General features: G+C 46.2%; 1 protein-coding gene across 1 annotated transcript in view; it reads right to left on the bottom strand.

Moving 5' to 3' along the window:
- Positions 1-22625, bottom strand: part of tln2b (talin 2b) — an 86676-nt gene that overhangs the window by 13082 nt on the left and 50969 nt on the right. The window contains exons 13-45 of the mRNA XM_062461590.1: positions 21979-22162; positions 21702-21815; positions 20659-20767; positions 19791-19999; positions 19372-19470; positions 18699-18866; positions 17851-18145; positions 16527-16693; positions 15856-15984; positions 13779-13892; positions 13490-13603; positions 13163-13297; positions 12860-12988; positions 12670-12772; positions 11534-11742; positions 11000-11119; positions 10603-10800; positions 9861-10000; positions 9194-9287; positions 8467-8556; positions 8230-8352; positions 7454-7597; positions 7084-7245; positions 6770-6910; positions 5355-5536; positions 4655-4787; positions 4444-4545; positions 4143-4313; positions 3371-3517; positions 2603-2704; positions 2336-2455; positions 1451-1597; positions 169-335 (exon numbers count right to left, since the gene is read on the bottom strand). Coding sequence (XP_062317574.1) covers positions 169-335; positions 1451-1597; positions 2336-2455; positions 2603-2704; positions 3371-3517; positions 4143-4313; positions 4444-4545; positions 4655-4787; positions 5355-5536; positions 6770-6910; positions 7084-7245; positions 7454-7597; positions 8230-8352; positions 8467-8556; positions 9194-9287; positions 9861-10000; positions 10603-10800; positions 11000-11119; positions 11534-11742; positions 12670-12772; positions 12860-12988; positions 13163-13297; positions 13490-13603; positions 13779-13892; positions 15856-15984; positions 16527-16693; positions 17851-18145; positions 18699-18866; positions 19372-19470; positions 19791-19999; positions 20659-20767; positions 21702-21815; positions 21979-22162 — 4761 coding nt within the window. The remainder of the gene's footprint in view (positions 1-168; positions 336-1450; positions 1598-2335; positions 2456-2602; positions 2705-3370; positions 3518-4142; positions 4314-4443; positions 4546-4654; positions 4788-5354; positions 5537-6769; positions 6911-7083; positions 7246-7453; positions 7598-8229; positions 8353-8466; positions 8557-9193; positions 9288-9860; positions 10001-10602; positions 10801-10999; positions 11120-11533; positions 11743-12669; positions 12773-12859; positions 12989-13162; positions 13298-13489; positions 13604-13778; positions 13893-15855; positions 15985-16526; positions 16694-17850; positions 18146-18698; positions 18867-19371; positions 19471-19790; positions 20000-20658; positions 20768-21701; positions 21816-21978; positions 22163-22625) is intronic.

The following is a 22625-nucleotide window of genomic DNA, read 5'->3' as shown; positions in this document are numbered from 1 at the left end:
TCTGCTAACTTCCAGAGTTGGGGGCTGCCTTGAGTGTTATGTGGACGAGGTAAGCTCTCCTGACCTTCAGTTAGACAATGTATTGAGGGCAGTAGACGCCTCATCTGATGGGCATGGAACTGAACACGGTGGGACTTTCGAGGCAGGGGCCTGCCTTGAGTGCCTCACCTGTGGTCAGCGAAGGACTCCTCGTTGTCAGGGTCGAGTGTTCCGGCTGAGGCGAACATGATGGTGGTGTCCAGGTCTGCGATGATGCCGGACACGGCGCTGGCTGCCGTGATGCAGGCCTGGGTGCCCTTGTTACCAGCCTGCAGGGCTGACAACACCATAGACACCTGTGTGGGAGATGGAAACACACACACACTGCCTCAGCACCTTGCATAACAATAACACACCTAGTGAACAAACACAGACCACATTCTAAAAGTCCTTGGCCCGATGTTCTGTTTGTTTGAGTTCAGATTTCTGAACTTTCATTAAATCTGAGCTCAACGTTAATATGCCAGGCAGGAAGAGTATGAAGGCAATAGGCTAAGAGGACAGGAGGTGAGGCAGCAGGAGAGATAGACCTGCAGACATACAGAAAGACAGACAGACCCACTGATAGAGAAACATACATCAACAGAGTAACATAGCTGAAGAGACTGGGATGAGAGAGAGAGAGAGAGAACAGAAAATTTGAGAGACAGAGAGAAAGAGAAAGGGGTGTAACAACGAATTAGACCCAGGCCTACTACTTCTGCATAAATACAGTACATGAAGCCCAAGAGTCTGACTGCATCTCTACAAGCTCCTGATCTGGACGTCTGCCGCCCTCGCTAACAAATGAACTGCCATGGGAGCTGTATTCAGATGAGGTGGAGGGTTCAGCTTCCGTATTCAGTCAGACACACATTATACCAGCCTGATATAAGCCCTGAACCCAATCAGGCAGGGGCAATATGAGATCAATGTGAATACAGAGTTCCAGTATCTACTGCTAGGATCATGGAGGAGGCGCGTGACTGATCGGTCCTTGCTGCTGTCCATTGACAGTACGTGTTGGTGTCAATATGAACTCATGTAGTTGTTAGCGGTAACAAGTATTCTCGGCTGTAACTACTGCTACTTGCGGCATCAACAATGCCGCAAGCCAAACTTATGTGTTTTGACACATTAGTGCACTGTTCTCCTATTAAACCCCAGCGCATAGACTCAGGGATTACAGCTTCCACACACAGTTCACAAGTACATCTTAAAAAACTCTGTATTATAAGCCTTTGCCCTGGGAACTGACTTTAAGCGGCTGCCCTTTCACCTCAACAATGTATACTCCTACGTTCCTCCTATCTGTACGTACACAAACATCAAAGGACTGGGGGCGGAAGTTGGGGGGGTAAAGAGTCCCGCCCACATGCACACCCAGCAGGGAGCAGCAAGTGCTATAACAGTCTCCTGTCGACCGGCCTACCTTCTCAGTGACGGCACGGGCGCACTCGATGAGCTCCCTCTTGGAGAAGCTGTCTGTGGGTCTGACCTGCAGGGCCCCTGCCTTCTGCACCAGGTAGATACAGCCGTGGCCAAGCTCCTGCACACGAGTCTTGATTTGGAAGCCCACCTGGAAAAAACAGTCACCCGGCCAGTCAATGAGTTGTCGAGTCTGACAGACAGACAGTCAAGTAGCCGGCCAATCCACCTCCGCACAGCTCCATCCTGCTAACATCTATTTTCTCCATCCACATGCCCCAAAAACGTTCCACATAGTAGACTGTCTGCCTCGTAGCAGCCAGAGGGACAAAATGCTGGCTTTCAGAAGCTGGAGGAGAGCGACCGATGGCACTACACCTTTAATTTCCTGACACACAGATTCATGGGTGGGTGGTACTTCATTATGAGCATCACTACAGGCTTTTAAGCTTGTGGGGGTACGATGTTGCCATGGTAGCCAGAATTTCCAGCAGCCAGTTATGTAAAGGGTATTGATAAGAGTGTGCAATGGTTATCAGGCTGTGTTTCCATACATCCCTTTCTCCTCTTAGGGGAGCTTTGAGCGCAGACTACACGGGTGTGGAGAGAGGGACAGGAAGATGGAGAGACGCGAAAACCTCCCTGCTGAATCTCTCACTGTCAGAAAACATCCTATCAAAGGACCCCACCCACCATCTAGGTTGTGTGTATCTGCAAATCCATGTGTTTACTTCCCAAACAAATGCTAATCCATTTAGTTGCCAACATTTCCCACTTGACTGAGGTGGGACCCTGAGGTAATGTATATGTCACAAACAAGAATCCATGATGTCGACCGAGGGCCCTGTTTCAGCAGTTCAGGGACAGGGCTGGGGGGTCGACCTCTCACCTCCTCTGGCTCAGCCGTAGCAGCCGCCAGGTGTCCTTGATGGGCTAGCTGGCCGTAGTCGACCGTCACCTGGGAGGCCAGTCCACCAAGCTCTTCTGGACACGTCACAGACTTAGTCATCTGGAGCAGGGCACAAACACACGTAATGCAAGGTCACAGAACAAGCCTATGGATATGTAATGTAATGTATTAGGAATTAAAATAAAGACCAGTAATCACACTGAGGTGAGTTTGAGGTGGAGCGATTGAGGTGTGTTGTGTGCTCACCATCTCCTGTGCAGTAATGGCGATGGCCTTGGAGAATTTCACCATGGTGGTCTGGTAGTCTACAAAGGTTCCATCTGGCTCTGGGGGAGTTCCTTCTCCAAGCTGTCAAGGCCAAATAGCTTATTTTAATCAGCATTCCATCAACAATACATAAGCATTCTGGCTTTCTTGATTTTGGAGCAGGACAAAGCCAATTAATTTAGTCTGATTGCCATGACATCAAATGATGTAATATACACAAAATTCAACATGTTTTACTTCTTCCACATTTTCTGAATGACACTCCATAGTATTAAAGTGGTGAAGCTGTGCCCAGGATCATGTTGATGAATAGGACTCTATCTGCTGTTGGAACTGTAGGAATGGATGCTGTGTTCTCATAACTCCAGGTCAGCTTGCTTGCCAATCAAAGTTTCAGTGAAGACTCAAATTACCTTACAACTCTGAAATCACAGCTTTTGAGGCTTTTCACAAACCGTAAATCAACACATAAAACGTTGTTTCTTTGTTTTAATAAAAGTGTATAGATAGATTACATAAATCAAATGGGAAATAAGCATTATTCTTTATGAGTGGTTCCACCCCAGACAAAGACAGATCACTGGAGGAGGCACAGTGACAGCTGACATCGCTGGTGTATTGGGCCTATCACTTCTCATCGATCACATCTGACTAATGAGTCTCAGCTGGAGGGACACTTCTCTTGGACAACTAACACTAGGCCACAATCCACACACACACATGCACGCACACACATACACAGCTCACCCTGCCCATGGCCTCAGCAATGGACTCCACCATGCCCCCCACCATGCCACCCTCGCTGGCCGCCTCATTCAAGGTCACCATGATGTCATCCACCGCTTCCCTCATCAGCTGAGCAGCTTCAGCAATAGCATCATGGGTGTGGGCCGCCTAAGTATACAGACACACATATCCAGATCAGCCTTAAACACGACATGGAAACACTCTCATCATCATCATTATCATCATAATCCATTTTTATTTGGGGCATGCCTTTACAAACACTCAAGGACATCTTATATAAAATGGGCCTATATATGTTGTCATGGCTCTAGGCTAATCAGCCTCCTTCCCCCTCCCCCTCTGTATGTGTGTGTGTCACTGTGGCTGCTCATGATCTCGTTACTTAAAAAATCTCCATTTAAATCTTGTTTGTTCCTCTTTGTCAGATTGTTTAGTAGAACTCCAGTTCTCATGTCTGGATTATTATTTGGAATATCCCAGAGCATTTAGTTTGTTTGCACTTGTTTTTTGAGGATAACCTAGAGCTTTCAATATTTTGTGATATTTTTACCAGTATGGAATCCTTGTTTTTGTTCTCTTGGAGACCTAATTAAAGAACTCTTATTTTTGACATCCTCTGCATGTGATTCCTTCCACTCCCCCTGACATAGGTAAATTAACTGGATAGGTGAGTTAATCCTGTATGAGAGAAATAGACCGTTGAATGCTAGAACATTCCACATCAACAGGCTATAACAATTACCCAACGCTCGTTGTGTTTGAGTGGTAGTACCTTCGGGTTACCCCCTCCCTCCTTGGCAGCATAGAGCATCTGCAGGGCAGACTCTGACAGGGTCTTGGTCTGGTCCAGGATGGTCATTTGCTGCTGTTGGTCGAGGAGCCTGGACGCCAGACCCACCGACGCCACAATGAGAGGCTCAAAGTAGCTGGCCAGCTGGGTCACCTGCGAGAGGAAGAGACCCTGGTGTGAGACGCTGGGATAATAAGTCGACTGCTCCGGAGAGAACTGGAGTCGGGAACTGGTAGTGGATGAGGCCCGCAGAGGCGGCGAGAGGAAACAGACAGACTAATACCTTGTGTCCCAGCTGGGCGGCTTCCCCTCTGGCTGCCGTGGTGATGGGATCGATGAGATGGCCAATCTCCTGCACGGAGGATGTCAGCTGCCCCTGAAGAGCCTGGTGGAAATGGCAACAACAACAACAAAAGAAATGGGACAAGGCTCTGAATGGAAACCTTGTATCCCAGAAGCAATGACAGAGCTTCGAGCATTAGAACTGACTGTACCTCAGAGGAGATGTCATCTCTACAGGGAAGGCTCTGACCCACAGCTGCTAGTGAGGCCTGCTCAATGTCCCGGATGCACTTGTTGATGTTGTCAATGGAGTAGTCACACTGCCTTTGTCCTGGTGCCTTGTCCCTGCCAACCAAGAGTGTGATGATGAGTACTGTAGTACATTGTGTTTTATTATATTTTGTCCTTGAAAGACAGTACCTGGCTGGATGTCTAAGATAGTTGTACCAACGTTTTGAAGTATTATGAAACTAAAAGTTAATCTTATTTACAGGACATTTGAAATCTGAAATTCATACCACATTTGCAGGAGGCTAGAGAGGAATGCCAGATACAGAACATGATGGATCTGAGGCGTGTGTGTGTCTGCGTGCGTTTTTGACGGTAGAATGATAATGAGGAGGGAACGCACTTCTGTTCATGTCAGCAGGGGGGCCACTAGACTACCTTTGTGTCTGCTGTCATTCCAGGCAGAGGCAGCCTAGCATAGCCTCTGAGCTCTTCTGCCTCCTCGTCTTCATTCCTTCCCTACAGAACTCCCTCAGCTGCTAAATGGGAGTTGGAAATGTAATCCACTACCACAATCATTTATTACTCTGCTGAAGATCCACTTTTATCCCCTGCACTCCACAGAACATCCGGTGTAGACCTGTTTATAATTACGTATATGGCGTGGATGGGGGTGGCACACACCTAATGGAGGTGATGAGGCTCTTGATTGAGTCTGACACTGTGCGGGAGTGGCCGGCCAGGACCGACCAGGTGGGGGGGTCTTTGGGGTTGATGATGAGCGATCGGGCCGTCTCCAGGAGGAGGGCAGAGCTGTCCAGCATTGAACGGGCCGAGCGCACAATTGGCTCCTGGGATGCAGAGCCCTGGGGAACGAGGGATGGGAGGAGAGAGGAAGGGAGGAGAGGAGAGCGAGTGAGAACAAGGGGGCGAGGATGGGGAACAGTACATGTCTGTGCCTGAAGCGCTTTAAGAGCAAACACACTACACAGGTATCGCAGCTCTCCTTCCCTGTTGACTTCCAGGAGATCAAAGGTATCCTCCAAGCCACGCACTCAGCGATGGGATTAAAGATCCAGCTTTATGTGGTCGTGCAAAGAAACACCTTCAGTCTTTCTGATCATAGCCAAAGCTTCCCTCGACAATTAGATTAACAAGCTCAAGATTAGAGCAGCTGTGCTGAGAGAGAGTGCAGTTAAACACTGCCCTCCAACAGATTAGAGTCATAAAGCTTTTAGAGCTGTGTAAGGATTCTTTTTTTGTAGGAAGTAAAATCAATTCCATCTGGAGTCTTTTCCTGACTAAAAGAAAGAACAATTTCAGTGCTGACCAATTCCTCCAGCTAACAGAAACCGCTCTGTACCATGCCTATTTCAGGGGGATTGAAAGCAGTAGACGCCAATGTACCGTATTTTTCGGACTAAATCGCTCCAGAGTATAAATCGCATCAGTCAAAAAATACGTCACGAAGAGGAAAAAAACATATACAAGTCGTACTGGACTATAAATCGTATTTATTTAGAAATGTATTTCACAAAATCCAAGACCAAGAACAGACATTTAATCTCGAAAGGCAAGTTATTCAACTACACGATAGCACACAGAACAACATTCACAGTTATTCAGCTACACAATAGCATAAAGAACATACCTTGGAAGCTGAATAGGCTAAATTATCATAACAAGCTAGCGCCAACAAGCAAGTTACAGGTAAGCTAGTTCACCAAGCTCCCGATCTCATTCCACATCACTGAATATGTTGAACTCGTTGGTTCATGTCAGTCAGTATGAATTCACATTTAAAAACATGTTAAATTACATATATTTTGATGTATAAGTCGCACCTGACTATAAGTCGCAGGACCAGCCAAACTATGAAAAAAAAGTGTGATTTATAGTCCGGAAAATACGGTAATCATGGTATGTTTTCAATGTAGATGTAGCTTTCAGCCTATTCCAAATGTGCAACATTTTTCTAGGGGATATAAATATTTAGACCGAATGACAAGAAAAGCTGAATTTACGAATCTATACAATTCCAAAATAGACTCCCAATCTCATCCCAATGCAAGAGAATTTCAGAAAAAGCAAATGCTTACCTCATTGCTAATCTGGGCAGGAATACTGGCAAACTCAGGGTTGGAGGCAAACGTGGAGAGATTGTCTACAGCCCCCAGGAGAGGACTGGTGGCAACACGACACCTGTTTCTGTTCTCCTCTGAAAAATCCCCATCTAAGGCCTGCAATAAAACAACAGGACAAGTCCTTGAGGCCACAATACTGCTACAACAGAGCCACATATCAGCTGCACAACAAATACTATTTTCAATAGAAACAGTAAAAGGAGCCCCTGCTGCAAATATATTCTTGCTAAGGGCAAACAGGATAGAAATTCCATTGCCAGAAAACTCACTTTGATAGTTTTGACGAGGTTGGCAGTGGTGTTGGCAACCTCTTTAGCTGACTGGACAAACTGCCTTCTGGCCACAGGGTTGGATGTTTTGGACGAGGCCAGGCGGCATGCATTGCAGAGGGCTGAGGTATGCTTTGCTACAATTGTGGCTGCAGAGAGAACCTAACAAACAACCAAACGAGAGAAAGAGACAGCATTACAAGGAGACATTCCTCTGAGAGAGCATGTCTAACTATGTTCCATAGTCGGCTGATGCTAAAACTTATCGGGCCATTTGATTTGAGTCACAAATGTGTTACCAGAGTAACAGTCTCCATATGCCAGGGAAAGGCCTTGTAGTCCGTCAGCAGTCACAGATGGGCTTTCTCACCTGTGAGGGACTACTAGCTGGGTCCACAAGGTTCTGACAGGCCATCTGGATTGCCTGGTTGGCACGCGCAAACTGGATAGGGTCCACCAGCCCCTCATGACCCGACTGGCTATTTGGATCAGACACACCCACCATGTAGGAGGCCTAAGGCAGGGAGAGAGTTTATTGTTTATGTTTTGTTTCTCCCCTGGGGAGCACTGCAGCCATGGCCAAAAGTATTGTCAGTGACATAAATTTAGTTTTGTGTGGTTTTCTGCTTCAGTATTTGTAGATTATATTTTTTACTTGTTTCTATGGTATACTGGAAAACAATAATAATCATTTCATGAGTTCTAAAAGATTTTATTGGCAAAAACATTAAATATAAGTCCCTCCTTTTATCAGTCTGCTCTTTTAATCCAATCAATCAGAATGATAGTGATTTTACCTGAATATTGAAATCCTTCACACTTTCCCATGGGCTGATATGATTAGTTAAATGATGTTAGCTGCTCATTTTTTACCAGGACCCAAACATCTGTGAAATGTGGGTTGAAATCTTTTTTGTTGTTGTCAATTAAGCTTTTTTATTATTATTATTTTATCTAGAAACAGTGTGAATCAATATCATAACTGAAGCAGCAAACTTTAATGTCACTGCCAATACTTTTGGCCATGGCTGTAGATTAAAAATGAGCTGTGAAGGACAGTTGGAGGAGCACTGGTTGGGTGTCAGCCAGGCCTGTGCAGAGAGAGAAGGAGGTCCAGTGAGTCACGGTTCTAGGCTGAGATCTTACCTGTCCAGCAGCCTCTGTGAGCCCACACAGAGCCTTGGACGCCACACCCACACACTGGCCGAACGACAGCACGTCGCCAGTCTTACAGTGCTGGGAAATCCCTGCCATGGACTCTCCTAGGACCTGCACAAGCAGGAAACCAGGGAGAGATTTAGACCTTGGGTTGTGTATTACACTTTGTATTTGTGACATTAAAATGTATGGTGCATGAGATCCTTTAAGGGAGCTGTATTGTACCTTGGAGTTTTCCATGACACTCTCAATGCAGTCAAAGTAGGATAGCTCACTGACTGGTTCATTGGGGTTGTCCAGCAGCCCCCTGACAGCCTAGTCCCAGAAGGAGACAGGGAGGGACAGGAATGCCATCAAGAAGTACACATTACTGAAGAAACCTCCCTCTCCTCACAACCAGCAACTGTTAAGTTACAGAAAACATTTTTTAAGTCTTGTTTTTAAAATGTGGAAACTTGTGTTGTTTTTAAGTTAGACATTTAAGTGACTACACATTACATTTAGTCATTTTTTACATTTAGTCATTAATAACTACTCTTGTTACACAATCGCTTGTGGGAGTTCGGAATGTGGATTGTGCTTGTCAATAAATGAGCATGCTGCTCTCTCCACAACAAGGCACAGAAGAGGAAAGGTAATAAATGTCAGTCCACGTGAAGACTGTGGGCTGAGTGACTCAGAGGAAGTAGAAGAATAGGTCATTATTTTCCATGGAGACAGAGGACTGCTGGGCATACTTTCTGTCAATACTGAACACTGAGCCCTGAACACTATGCATCTAAATGATCTGTTAATGAACACTCATGATCATGTCATGATAAAACATTGTTTTCGCAATGAACTATATGAGTTGGAGTAATGAAAAACAACATTTTCTGTTGCCTGTAGTAAACAAGAACGTCAACAAGCCTGTAGGGTTATACAAAGTTCAGTTGGTACAGTAAAAAACTACCTCAAGTTCCCTCAGAGCGTTGTCACACTCATTCTGCCCTGGTGCTTGCTGGGTACACAGCGTAATCAGCTGGTTAATGCTCTCCGTCACTGCTCTGAATACACAAGGGCAGATGCACAGGCTTTAAACATCCAACATTTCCCCTCTGCATGTACACAGACACACACAGTTCATTATGCACACTTTTATCAGAACCTCAGTCCCAGAAACAATTGAACACACAGCACAGACACGTTGAGGCCGTGTTGGGCTTGTGTTCAGCCTCTGTGAGCAGAGACAAGCCCTAGCTGCTGCTTCCATCTCTCTAATTAGACAGAGGGAAGTCAGTCAGGCCTGAACCCCAGTGGAGCAAGCTGCCTGCCAACCTCCACCAGGGGGGATTCTACACTCTCCTCCATTTCTCTTCCTCCTTTTTCTCTCTCTTTTTCACTTTCTGCTTTAGCAGCATGACAACAGAAAGAGAATGGCCATGGCAGTGAAAGATATTTCATAGCATCACAAGTTCGCCATATTATACTGTACTATACATATAAGGGGGACACAGTTACTATACATATTCAAACATGTTATTTGCATTGAACTGACTGTCTAAGGCAGAAATACTGTAATTTTCTATTTGCAGAAAGATGTGTTCTCAGTTGTGCCGGTCCATTGTGAATGGTCTTACCTCGCTGCTACAGCCAGGAGGTTCTTGGCATTGGCTGCTCCAGGGTCCACTGAGAGGGACTTGGCCGCCAGCAGCAGCTTGCTGGATGCCATGGAGATGTTCTTCAGATTACCAATAACTTGGATCTGGTCCTCTTTCCGCTGAAAAGTCAAGACACACATTTGGTTTCTTTTTTTATATTGCCAAATGGTTAGTATACAGTTTTTTTTCTCTGTGTATGCTGTATCGGTCTAGGTGAACAGTTTCTGTATTAAGCACAATTGGCATCCTTACACTAAGCAGAGCGCTATGAAACATGATTGGAGTATTTGTGAACCGTGGCCCCCACCCTACCTCACTAAAACAATACCCTTGCTTCCTCCATTAAACCTGATTAAGGCCGCACCGTCAAGCTACATCAACTCCACTCCCTGACGATCACTGCAAAATTAATGGGCAAAATAACCAGAACAAGAACATCATCAAATATCTCATTACATTTGATTGTGTTGGAGCTCTCGGGACAGCCCTGTGACTAAGTGATTTAGATGAAAAGATCTAGTTATCAAACGAGTCAAAATAGTTTAAGTGCTAAAGTGACAGAAAAATGTGAAAGCACTCAAAGTTTGATTACAGTACCTCATAGGCGTTCCAAATCCAAATATCCCCCCTTTGGTGGAACAGTATAACAAGCAAACACTCTTTACTGGGGGAATCACCATCAAGTGACTATGGAGCTCTGTCGATGGACGACGGAACCCACCTGGGTGTGTCCTGCCATCTCTATCCCAGCGTCCAGGAACTCGTCAAAGTCCTCACTGAACTTTCCGGAGGCTACGGCCAGCTGGCTGCTGGTGCCTCTGGAGGAATGGACCACGTCCCCAGCGGAGTGGTTGAGCTCAGCTGCTGTGTGGTTCAGGCCGGTCTGGGCCTCCTGGAAGGTCTTACTGCAGGGAGGGAGCTGTCGAGAGTGGAGACACATGTTACACAGCTGTAGTCTGTATGTTTCTTTAGATTTCCGCAGATCAGATTCGTATTTGTAGGAACGTTTACGATTAAATCATGAATGGGTACAAATTACCAAATAATTTGTGTAAAGACTGTCGAGATTATTGATATGTTTCCCATGTTTCAAAGTCCAAGTTGAGTGTAAGACTCACTGTATCCACCAAGAGCTTCTTGCTGGCTTCTCCGATGCTCCTGAGGGCCATGTCCACATCCTTCTGGCCAGGCAGGCAGTTCACACAGTTATTCAGAGAGTGGGACACAGCCTTGGCCACCTGGAACACAGCACAGCACAGCCCTGCTCAGCCCAACCCAACACTTATCCTACCAAGGCCCCATGGACCCAGAACACAGCTATACAATTCTGAGTATAATACAGCTTAAATGCAAATCAGCACTGAAGCGAAGCACAACAATCCATGTCACTAATTTATGCCACTGTCCCAGGCATTTGCCAACCAACATGTTTATCTCCCAGAGGGCACTGCCGAGCATCTGATGGCGGAGCTCTTGTGAGAGAAAATGCAAGAAACAGAGGAGAGAACACAGCAACTCTGAGGAGGGGGGTCATTGTCATGGAGAGGAGTTTTTATACATATCAGTCAGGGAGCAGAGGAGAGTGAAGGATCAGGGAGAGCCACCTGATGTGAGCATGACCAGGCTTAGACATCAGTAGGAACTGTCCTGACCTGTGCCAGTCTCTGCTGGCTCTCTGCGTCCCCAGGGTGGACCAGGGCCTGGTGGGCCTCGTGGATCAGCATAGCAGAGCCCTCCATGACGTACTGGGCAGAATCCAGCATGGCCGCGGCAGCCTGGGGCTCCTTGGTGCTGGCGGCCACACCTCGAGCTGCCTGGGCCAGCGTCCTTAAGGCCTGGGCTGTCTCCCTGGCAGCTACGCCTACACATGCAGCCGGTTACCATGGAGAGAAGATGGGGAGGTGAAGAGGGGATTCTCGTCATCATTCCTCCTCTAGACTTATTGTATCATGTTTTCAACTGCTATGTAATGCCTTTGCATAGAAATTGAATAATGTCTTTCCTAGCCAAATTCTACAACATTTAAATGTCATTATCTGTGAAAAACTTTAAGGTGAGCATGTTTAGCAGGTTTAATATGTATAATTGTGGAATAATTGCATAGAGTTCAACTAGACCACTATCATTTTGGGGCAAATATAAACCACCCCAATTGTTAAAACAAATTAGTTTTAAAGTCAAATACGGCCCCATGTGGAATTTGGCCTTTACTTATTCTACACAAAACTGAGAGCGAAAGCATCAAATTGCATCAAATTGCATTATCCAGCCAAGTAGAGCCAATTGCTGAAGGAATGTTAAATCTCTTGAAAATAAGATTAATGAGGAGAGACTAGCACCCTGGGCCTGAGAGTGTGTGCTCAATCTAGGAGAACTCATTGTTAGAATACACTATTCAAATCTGTCTTCATCGGTTCCCGAACGAGCACAAATTGAGCTGGAATTGAGGGCAAAAAATGGCAGGCCATACAAGACCTACGGGGTCTTTCTTTTCTGCTAGGCAATAGTGATAACACCGCCACTAAATCAGGAATTTAATTACACTTGGATATCTCTTTATGCTCGTCAGAGTGTCTGCTACCTACTCAATCTTGTTTGCCACTTCAACAGCTTTATATGGTTCCCTTTGCAGCAATTTTTTTTTTTTTTGCCATTACTCTTCTTGAAAATCAAGCCTTCTAACAAGACTAAATAAAAAGTCTAATAACAAGTGACCACTCTGCTGGTTGAGACAGATTTACAGTGTGAGTAAACAGGATGTGGTTCCTGTAGTTCCCCAGGGCCCTACCTGTGTAGTGCTCATTGCCCTGGGCTGCGCAGGTCAGCAGCTGGGCCATGGAGGAGCCCACAGCCTTGGATGTACTGCCCAGATCCTGGGCACACTTCTCCAGCTGGTGGATTGACACACAAACTATAAAACATCTCCACCCCGTCTTATCTCAATCCAGTTGGTGTTTTGGACGCTGTCGTTCACTGACCGATTCCCCAGGTAGAGGTTTGAGCTGGCTGTCAATGGCGGCCATTTTGGCATCCTGCAGCTCGCTCCTGAGGGTCTGGACGGCTCTGAGGGCGGAGTCGATCTCCAGAGGTCCACATGCTTCATGGGCCTGCAGCAACACAGGGGCACAAGCAGTCATCACAAACTTCTCATAAACGATTAATCAATCCCATTGTCCACACAAGACAATTGGGAAGTGTGGCATTGTCAGTGTTGCTTTGTATATATCTCCAGGACAGTGAGAAGGCTGAGTTTGGTCTGTGGCTGAGCGTTCAGTAGGCACCTTCTGGGTGGCAGTCCTGAGCTCTGCCAGGCAGGTAGCCAGGTTCTTAGCACACTGGCCAAGCTGCATGGCTGCAGCCTGGTCCGTCACTGTTGGAACTGCTGACTTAGCAGACGTCACCATCTTACTGCCAGGCTTGGAGGAAGAAAATAACAGCAACAGCATTACTGGGGCGGTTATATTACATAAACTAAATTGAAATGTATAAGAATGGCTTGATGTAAAGCTCGGCCGCTTGAGAAATTTACATATCTCGAAGACACAAATGACCTTTCGACAGTGAGGTGGAATATGATGTGCGTGTGGGAGAGAGAGGGGCTCCAGTACCTGCAGGAAGCTCTGGCTGGCCATGATGAGTGTGAGCTGGGCACTGAGCTCCTCCGGCTCAGCCTGGCTGCTCCGCATCCCCTGGACCAGCTGGGGGATGTGATCTGCCACCGCCTGCACACATGCACATTTCCATAGATCACATATGGGACACAACACAGATATGAATTTGAAGCTAGGTGAAAGTCATTAAAACTGCCCATCACAATTTTGCTATCTAGTGATATAACAGTACATGGGTGGATATTAGAATCTGACCCTAGAGGTATCTTGTTGTCAGTGTGAGTACCTTGCAGCTGTGCACTAGTTGCTGGTGCGAAGCCGTGTTCTTGTTGGAGGCTGCAGCATTCTGAGCAGCTGCTATAGTCTGGGTGGCAGCAGCAGCAGCCTGCTTAGCAGCAATCTGTTCCACACACAGCCACAAGATTCATTAGACATCACTGAGATCTTTAACATGGCTAAAAGTCACAGCAACTTAAACTCCTCCTCAACATGACTTGATTTTATCTTTGCAAGAGGCCACAAACATCTTTGTCAAAGGGTTCTTCACAAATCTCCCAAGAAAAAAATGATGTGTCATACTTTCATTTTAGTAATGAGCTCCCTTTTAGCATTGTTTTAACTTGTATGTCTGACGGTTGATGAATTGTAAGTTTAGCTAACAATACAGTCATAAAAGTCACTGAGGGGTGATTTGCTTAACATTTAGCAGACGCTCTTATCCAGAGCGACTTACAGGAAGTACAGGGACATTACCCCTAGGCAAGTAGGGTGAAGTGCCTTGCCCAAGGACACAACGTCATTTTGCATGGCCGGGAATCGAACTGGCAACCTTCAGATTAATAGCCCGATTCCCTAACCGCTCAGCCACCTGACTCCCTTTGAAGCAAGGGTGAGATAGGAAGTGGAGAGAGAAGACATTCCATGTATTGTGGGTGGCGGGGTGGAGGGGAGGGATATAGGAATGAAAAAAAGAAACAGAACAACAATGACATCTTTGTCCTGGAGAATACAAACAAGACTGCAGAGTTCTGGCACATCTCACAAGAAAAGAAAAGCAGCAAGAAAACCGTCCGCTCCCACTCTCTCTCTTTCTCTTTCACTCACCCTACCACCTCTTTGGTGCAACTGCAAGACAACACTGTATGCTTTGTACAGTACATAGTGTCGGAGAAATTTAGACTGTAACGTTATATTCAGAAAATACTGGTGTTTAGCATTCCTTCAGTGGAGAACCCCCTCCCCACATGACCTATAGATGACACTAGGCCTACGTAAACAAACGGACCTAGGTTGACCATTATCATACTAGAGGTGCAATAAATGTGTTTAACCTTATCTGTGTTGAGTGAATCGTATGGTCAAGCCTAGGGTCAGAGAACTTTGTAAGTTTCCACATGCATGTGCACTCTGTCTCTGGGATCGATCATATTGACAGCTGATATGCAGGGGAGGGGACTTCTCACCAATAAATGGTCTTACCTGAAGACTGGGGAGCTAGACAAACTTTGAAGCAAAATGGCGTGTGATGTTTTGTCTCCTTGTGGGCCGGCCGCAAGCAATAAAGCTTTCTTAAACTTGTTCACCGACTGACTGTGCAATGCTTGATAGATTAATATTTCTGACACATAGTACACTCAGAAGAAATTCTATGCAGGTAATGTTCAGGTCAAGAATGGATCCGAAATTACCCGAATCCTGGGGGATTGATGAACGATATAGCCCTGTCTTCAGACCATACGAAGGGTGGATTAAGGAGCTTTGAATGTGCAGGTGGAGTCAAGATACACAGTATCAACCATGATTCAATCTAAATTAGTCTTAATACAAATATCTCTCTATATTTTCTGTGGAAAGGAACCATCACCATGACCAAGCAACAGGGAGGGATAGAGATATGCCATGTGATAGCAGTCTGATTCTGGCCTGGGGTTGTGTGCTGTGTGCTCAGGCTGACTGAGAGCTGGGAGCTCCAGAGCAGTTAGCGTCTAGTCAGGGGAGGCTCGTTGATGCTGGCGGGCTAAACACAGATCTTTACCCTCACATGAACTCATTCACATCACTAATGTGATTCACCTCCCCCTAATGCTGCCACGGGAGAATAAATCAAAAATATGCAAAATTGCCCCTTATTTGTGCAAATTAATGCAAAATGATTTGGGCATTTTGATATGCATTTCACAATGCCTTGGAGCACAACTTTATATTTTCCGATACAATACACTATACTTTTATCTAATGGAGTCATTTTATATTGGATGGAGAAGTGCCTTTTGGTGGGTTATAAATTATAGCCAGGTGTGGGTGGCAACAGTGCTGTTGTAAGGTAGCGTTACTGAGGTGAGTGCGTGTTGCTAGCGGCCCACCTCCAGCCTGTTGACCAGCTTCTTTTTGATGGCGTTCTGGGCGGCAGCGTTGGTTGCCACCCTCAGTCCCTCGGCCGCCTCCCTCAGTCTCTGCTGTTGGTCCTCATTCTCAGGGTAGGCTGCTGCCCCCTGAGCACACACACGCATGCACACAGACGCACACACACGCAAATCCCACTTTAATGATAATCACAGCTCTGCCTTGGCATTGAATATTTCTCTAAACATTTCCCAAACACAGACTGTACATTATATGCAAAATGGCATTAAGCATGGTCTGCTTTTTTACAGTTTCCAAGGAAACCGTCAGCACAAGACTCTCATTTCCTCTTAGTGATGGCAGCGATATCGTGATTAATGTGTCACAGATCAAAGGCATCTAATAAGCCATAAGCATGGTTTCACTTGCCTGAGCATTTCACATTGATAATATCGTGTTCATCTATACTTGTCTCTGTGGCCCAGGGCTTATTAACTACCCCTGGGGAGGCCTGAAATTATTTCAGCTTTAATAGGAGCCACAGTACAGAATCTGAGCAGTAGTCCAATCTAACAGCAACCACAGAACCCCCTGTGTCTTCTGAAACACAAAGACCAAAATACCATCCTGTGCTGAATGTTCTGTATCTGCACCCCAGCTGCTATAAGAGACACAGAGTCCATCCCTGTACCTTGGCAGCCTCCACCATCCTGGCTGTGGCATCAGCCAGCAGCTTGGCGGCGGCCAACAGCTTCTTGGAGTTGTCCATGTCCACTTCTGCCTCAGCGTCTGATCTCATGGCGTTGACCAGGTCAGAAGTTGCCTGGGCCAAGACCCTTGCCTGGCGCACCATCTCACCTACACAGAGACAGAGAGAGAGACAGAGAGAGAGAGCAAAGGTGAGAGAGAGAGAATCAGAGACAGAAAATGAAAACAGAGAAAGAGGAAAACCATGGCCCCCCCATCAATACCATCTCCTAGGCTAACAGCAGAGAGACGTGGTAACGTCGACGTTACATTGCATACCCCTCGTCCTGCTTCTTTTTCACCTTCTGATATCACACAGTATGATTATGTGTTCTCTACTCTGGCTAAGAGCCAAATCAGCTTCATGTTTCAAGAGAACAATTCTCTCTTAGACTCGCATTAAAATCAAATAAAGCCTGTGGAAAGACCCAGAAATATGAATAGTCTATATGGTGCTAGGTCTCCCCCTACGCTCATACTATAAAAAGCTATGACTCCCAAACACCCACCTCCAGCTAGAAATAACTATTGAAAAGAGGCTCAGAGACATGAGAATGACATTATAGTCTCCAGTCTTACCCCAGAAATCCCCAAAAATGCTCACTTATCATAAAAATAGGGAGGGTCAAACATACATTTAATACCAGTTACTAGGTTGTTCTGCAGAAACATTGAGGATTTACTGGCGTGTTCAACCTTGCTAGAGTGCTCAGGTCATGTGTTTTCTTTTACATTTCAAAGACTCTCAGACACTGATTGAAAGCAGATTTGAAGCTCTGTAGTGGTTTTAGATGACATGTTTTCTTCAACCCCTAGAGGATTGGCCTAGCTCAGAAATTCTTCAGCCTCATGGCTGAACCATAACAAATACTTCAGTCTTTGAAAATGTTTCAACAATGTCTTGAAGGTCAGTTAATATAAACCATAACCTGACAACATCTTAGGTCCCTCAGTCAAAACCAATGGTAACAACCCCTTTGAACGCCTTCAGGATATCAAAGACGAGAAACAGAGGCAAGAACTGCTTCTGACTCGAGCAATCATTTATATTTGTCATGTCTCTGGTAATAGCCAGCCAAATCAATGTGATTCCATTTGATGGACTCCAAACTGACTGGCAATCATTACCACAATGTCAGTCAAAATAATTTGAATTCCTCTCCTTCCCTCCCTCCTCTCTTCTTCACCCCTCCCCTCCTAATCCCATCCTCCACTGACCTCTTTACTTCTTCCTCTCCCCACCTCCCCCCTCCTCCCCCGGAGCTCACCAGCATCTCCCATGGAGGTGAAGATGCTCTCCGTGACGGTCATGATGGTGTCGGTGGCCTGGTCGTAGCGGCCAATGGGCTCGCCGCAGCTGGCGTAGTGGCGGACATGCTGCAGCAGGTCGCTGAGGGCCTGGCCCACCACGCCGGCCGCTGCGCTCACCTGCTTGAGGACCTCGCCATCGTCTGTGGCCGACAGGCAGGCCTGGACACAGGCTTCTACGGAGCGGTCCACCAGCTTCCCAGCCTCCACCAGCTGCTCCTGGCACACAGGAGAGCTGATGGTGGGGCTCACCACCTGCACGGGTCGCAGACACAGGAACAGGCTTGGAAAACAACTTAATCACAGATGCTTGGAGGGGGCTGCTGTGAAATCCAAACCACAGAGCTTGTCTTATTATCTTATCTTATTTATTTCCCCTGTATTTAACCAGGTAGGCCAGTTGAGAATAAGTTCTCAACTGCAATCTAGCCAAGATAAAGCAAAGTAGTGTGACAAAAACAACAACACTGAGTTCCACATGGAATAAAAAAACATACAGTCAAAAACATAATAGATGAAAACATTTATATAGAGTAAGTGCAAATGAAGTAAAGAGATAAAGCAATAAATAGACCAAAGTATCAAAATAATTACACTTTAGCATTTAACAATAAAAAAATACAAATAGCAATCCCCTCAACTTTGTCTAATGAGGCACACTGTGGCATCCCAGCAACTCATCTGTGTGTACACTGGATTGGTGATGAAGAGGGCTTATAAGCAGCTATCATTAAGCTTTTCGATTTTTTGCGTCTACTCTCATCTGGGGCCCTTGGCTGGGTGACAGGGTGTGGCTATGTGTGGGTACCTTGGTGCACGCCACCAGCTGGGAGGTGGACAGGGCACATTGGGTGGCAGCTGCGATCACCCGGTTCTGCAGCACTGTGTCCTCTGCCACCTGTGCCACGTTCTTGGCCTTGAGGACCAACATGGCAGCTGCATTGGCCACTGCCTTAGCCAGATTCATGAGGATGTCCTGGAACAACATGCACAAGCTTCCATCACTGAACCCAGAAGAGCACACTATAGGTGATTACTTGGACCAAAGAGCAGCCTTTGGAATATGTTATTGACTTTAAACACATATAACATTGAGGGGAACGTTTTACTAAACTTTCAAAGGTTTATTACGTGTCTATAATCAGCACAAGTTCCTTCAATGCATATTATTAAGATATAAATGATTTAGTTATGTTCACAGTGACATATTGAGGGGGACAAATTGTATTTTCCCCTGGGATTTTCGCCCATGACTGTACAGTATTGCCTATCATGGACATGCAGAAAACACAAACAGAAGACATGTTGTCAGACTCTGTGTGGGGTATTCTCACGGCTCATTACACGAGTATGTGGTGAAAGGCAGGCCTGGTTGCATGACAGAATAGTGCGCTGCTTTTAAACGAGGGGGTAGGAGCGTCTGAGTGTGTCTTCATGTTTGGCAGCGGTGTCATAGGAACAGGGTGGGAGTGGACTCCAACCTGGAACCTCTCGTCGGTCTCGCCCTCCCCCATGTGACGCAGCAGGTCCCCGCTGGCCTGGCCGATGCTTCCTGCCGCCGTCAACACCGTCTGTCTGGGCTGGGGATGACATCACCATGGTCACTAACAAAACCCACGCTCCCTCACTCAGTCACAGGCCTCGCATGCTCTTAGACAGGTGGGAGGCTACATCACTGACTCAATCAAGTCCCCAACTGATTAAATCAGTCTCTCAGTGTCACTCATGTGTCCTTAATGATCTTTTTATTTTAGAAATGTTTTATGAAAAGACACTATGATCAAACTTTTTTAATGACATTGAAAACAGCAGATGCAAGGTTCACTCTTGCTAGCATGTCTATGGCTGTGTTGATAGAATGTTCCAGATGTCAGGCTGCAGCAGCGCCAGCTCCTCTCACCTCAGCAGCCGCGGGCTCCACACTCCTGAGCAAGTCGGTGACCGCCCCTGCCAGTGCCCTGGCGGCGCCCATCAGGTTCTGCCCACTGCCCACCTCCTTCTCCATCAGTGCAGCCAGCAGTTTCACTCCCTTGGACATCTCCGTCAGGTTGGAGGAGATGGTGGTGATGGCACACCCCACGGCCGTGTAATCTGTCTCTGTGGGGTCGCCTGGAAATGACCGGGGTGGCGGGGGAACGGACAACGCTGTTAACCCTTTCTTGTATGTTTTGCTGAAGACAACAGCCCAGACTGCAACCTCCACCATACGTTAACATACATACTGTAAAAATAACTGCCCTGAAACAGTTGTGCAGGAATAAGCTCACACAGTGAGTATGTTATCCTCATTTGTTTAGAATTGTTTTTGCACAAGATGGTACAGTTAGAGGAGTTGTCAGTGCCATCCAACAGATGGCTGGGAAATATTAAAATCCTGCAACAGGCTGTCAGGGACCTGTCTGGCACCGTGCCACCCAGGAGGGTGAGCAGAGGGGCAATACCAGGCAGTTCAGCTTCAGGACAACACACTTAGGAACTATTCATCACTGGAAATATTTATCAGGGCAAATGGGAAATGCTTCATTATTTAAAGGATATCTGAGGTCTGCCTCCCGGTGTGCTTGATGTTCGCTGGGAAAACGTGTGTATTGATTTTACATCCCAGGGTTACTCGAGCTTTAACTTAAGAATGTTTTCTTTAGAACATGGCAATTTCCTCTCCAGCTTTGCCTAGATCTAGCCCAACAAAAACTATGATTCCAGCGCAAATATACTGTCGCTGGGGGTTGAGAAAATGGTTTCGACATAAGTTTGTTCTGTGCACTCACCTGCAGTAAGGTTGACCACAGAGGCAGTTCCAGCAGTGATGGCATCCACTTGAGAGTGGATTTCATGTTTGGACTCATCCACTTTGTTTTGAACCCAAACTCTTGATGCCTGGAAGGGAGTGAAGGAGTGGGTATCACACATATTTTCAGCTCATATGAACTTTTATGACGTACCGTATTTCTTCGATTAAACGCTGCAGCGTTTATTACACAATGTTCATTTTTGGTGCAGCGTTTATTCGAGGGCGGCGTTTAATTAGTAAGAGAGATTTAGTGAATTGTAGCTGCAGTGCCGCCATAGACAAATAAAGAATAGACAAGGAGGTCAAACACAAAGCCAAAAAATTGAAGCCGCGTGTGTGTCTACATTGTGTAGAAATCTGAAGCAGCATGCCGAAACGTTCTTACAATTTAGCTTTCAAACAGAAAGCTGTGCAGAAAGCACTCACCAGCAGCAACAGATCTGTAGAACGCGAACTTGGGGTTGATGAAAGGCGAATTTGCAAGTGGCAAAGTCAGCTACCTTGCTATATTGTACACTTGTGATTTACTTGTGTAATAAATACTGTGTTTTAATTCAACCAATTAATTAACCGTTTTCAGATTTTTGGGGGTGCAGCGTTTAATCGAGGGCGGCGTTTATTCGAAGAAATACGGTACCATGCTCAAAGTTCATATCCTATATTTAGTCAATTTGCAGCATCCACTTAAACATTAAACATGAGAACCCAAATGGACCCCAACGTAACATAAATGACTCAACCTCGCTCTGGCCTAAGCACATTCTCTCTAACGGAAAACCCAACTTGCATCTTTTAGGGAACACCAAAAATAATTTGGATTAGGGAATGTATTAAATTCCTTTAAAAAACACATACACACAAAAAGTTGGAAGAATTAATCTCCAGTGAGCAGGAGGGATTTGAACAGGGCCTACAAAGAGAGCGGAGGGTTTGGGAAGTGCTGAGTGCAGTTGGAGCCGTGTCATTCTGTGGCTATCTGGCTGTGCTATGTGAAGGGGGATTAGGGCTCTGAGGACTCACCATGTCGTGGCCTAGCGGAGGCAGTTTATCTACAGATCCCAGGTCAGACTGGGCCTGCTGCACAGCCTGCATGCTGCTGTTGATGGTCCCCATTAAAGCCTGCTGGGCCAGACTCTGACAACACACACCACATACTTCGTCAACGCACTGGGAACGATGGATCAGCACACTTTATGTTAAGTGTTTTTTGTAATGATGTGTCTTTGTATCACACTCTGTGGAATAAGCAAGCTGTGATCTCTGACTGTTTGGTGTGGATGCCAGCGGGCATGCTCACCAGCGGGGGCATGTGTCCTCTGTGCATCTGGCCCATAGTGACCTGCTGCTGGGCGGAGGGCATTGTGCCCATGTTGAATGTGTCCGGGCCGCCCACCGACCCCGAGCGGATGATCCCTGGGAGGGCCACCGAACCGTGCTCCACTCGGCCCACGCGGTTGAACTGCTGCTGCAGGATGGTTGACCTACAGAGACCGACAGACTGCATGACCATTTGGATCTGCATTGCCTTTTCAAAAGGTATTTTTTACAAAGTCAAGATTTGGCGGTTTGTCACAGTAGCATGTTCAATTTAGTCTGATAGTAGGTGTCGATAGGATGTTACAAACACATGAAAATTACATATTTCCTGGTAGAGTAGGCAGATGCCAATGACTCTATTGGTTAACTACTGTTTATTTTGAGGGGCAGCAATTACGTTTTGTGCTGAGAACCAAAACAGGAATCAATTGGCATACAAAACAGAACTGATGCCCATTTACTGTCTGCAAGAGAGGCAAGCTGGCTCCTAATGACTACCTGTCTCTAGGCTCTATGTGGCAGACTAGTCCATCTTTATTAAAACATTTTTAGCTGCTTAGCCAGCTACTGTACATGAAATGAGTAAACTGAAGGAAATAGCCTTCCCAGGACAGGATGTCTTAACAA

This window comes from Osmerus eperlanus, chromosome 5, assembly GCF_963692335.1.
Source record: "Osmerus eperlanus chromosome 5, fOsmEpe2.1, whole genome shotgun sequence".
Classification (NCBI taxonomy): Eukaryota; Metazoa; Chordata; class Actinopteri; order Osmeriformes; family Osmeridae; genus Osmerus; species Osmerus eperlanus.
Note: the sequence above shows the minus strand (reverse complement) of the source record. Positions and strands in the feature narration are given on the sequence as shown.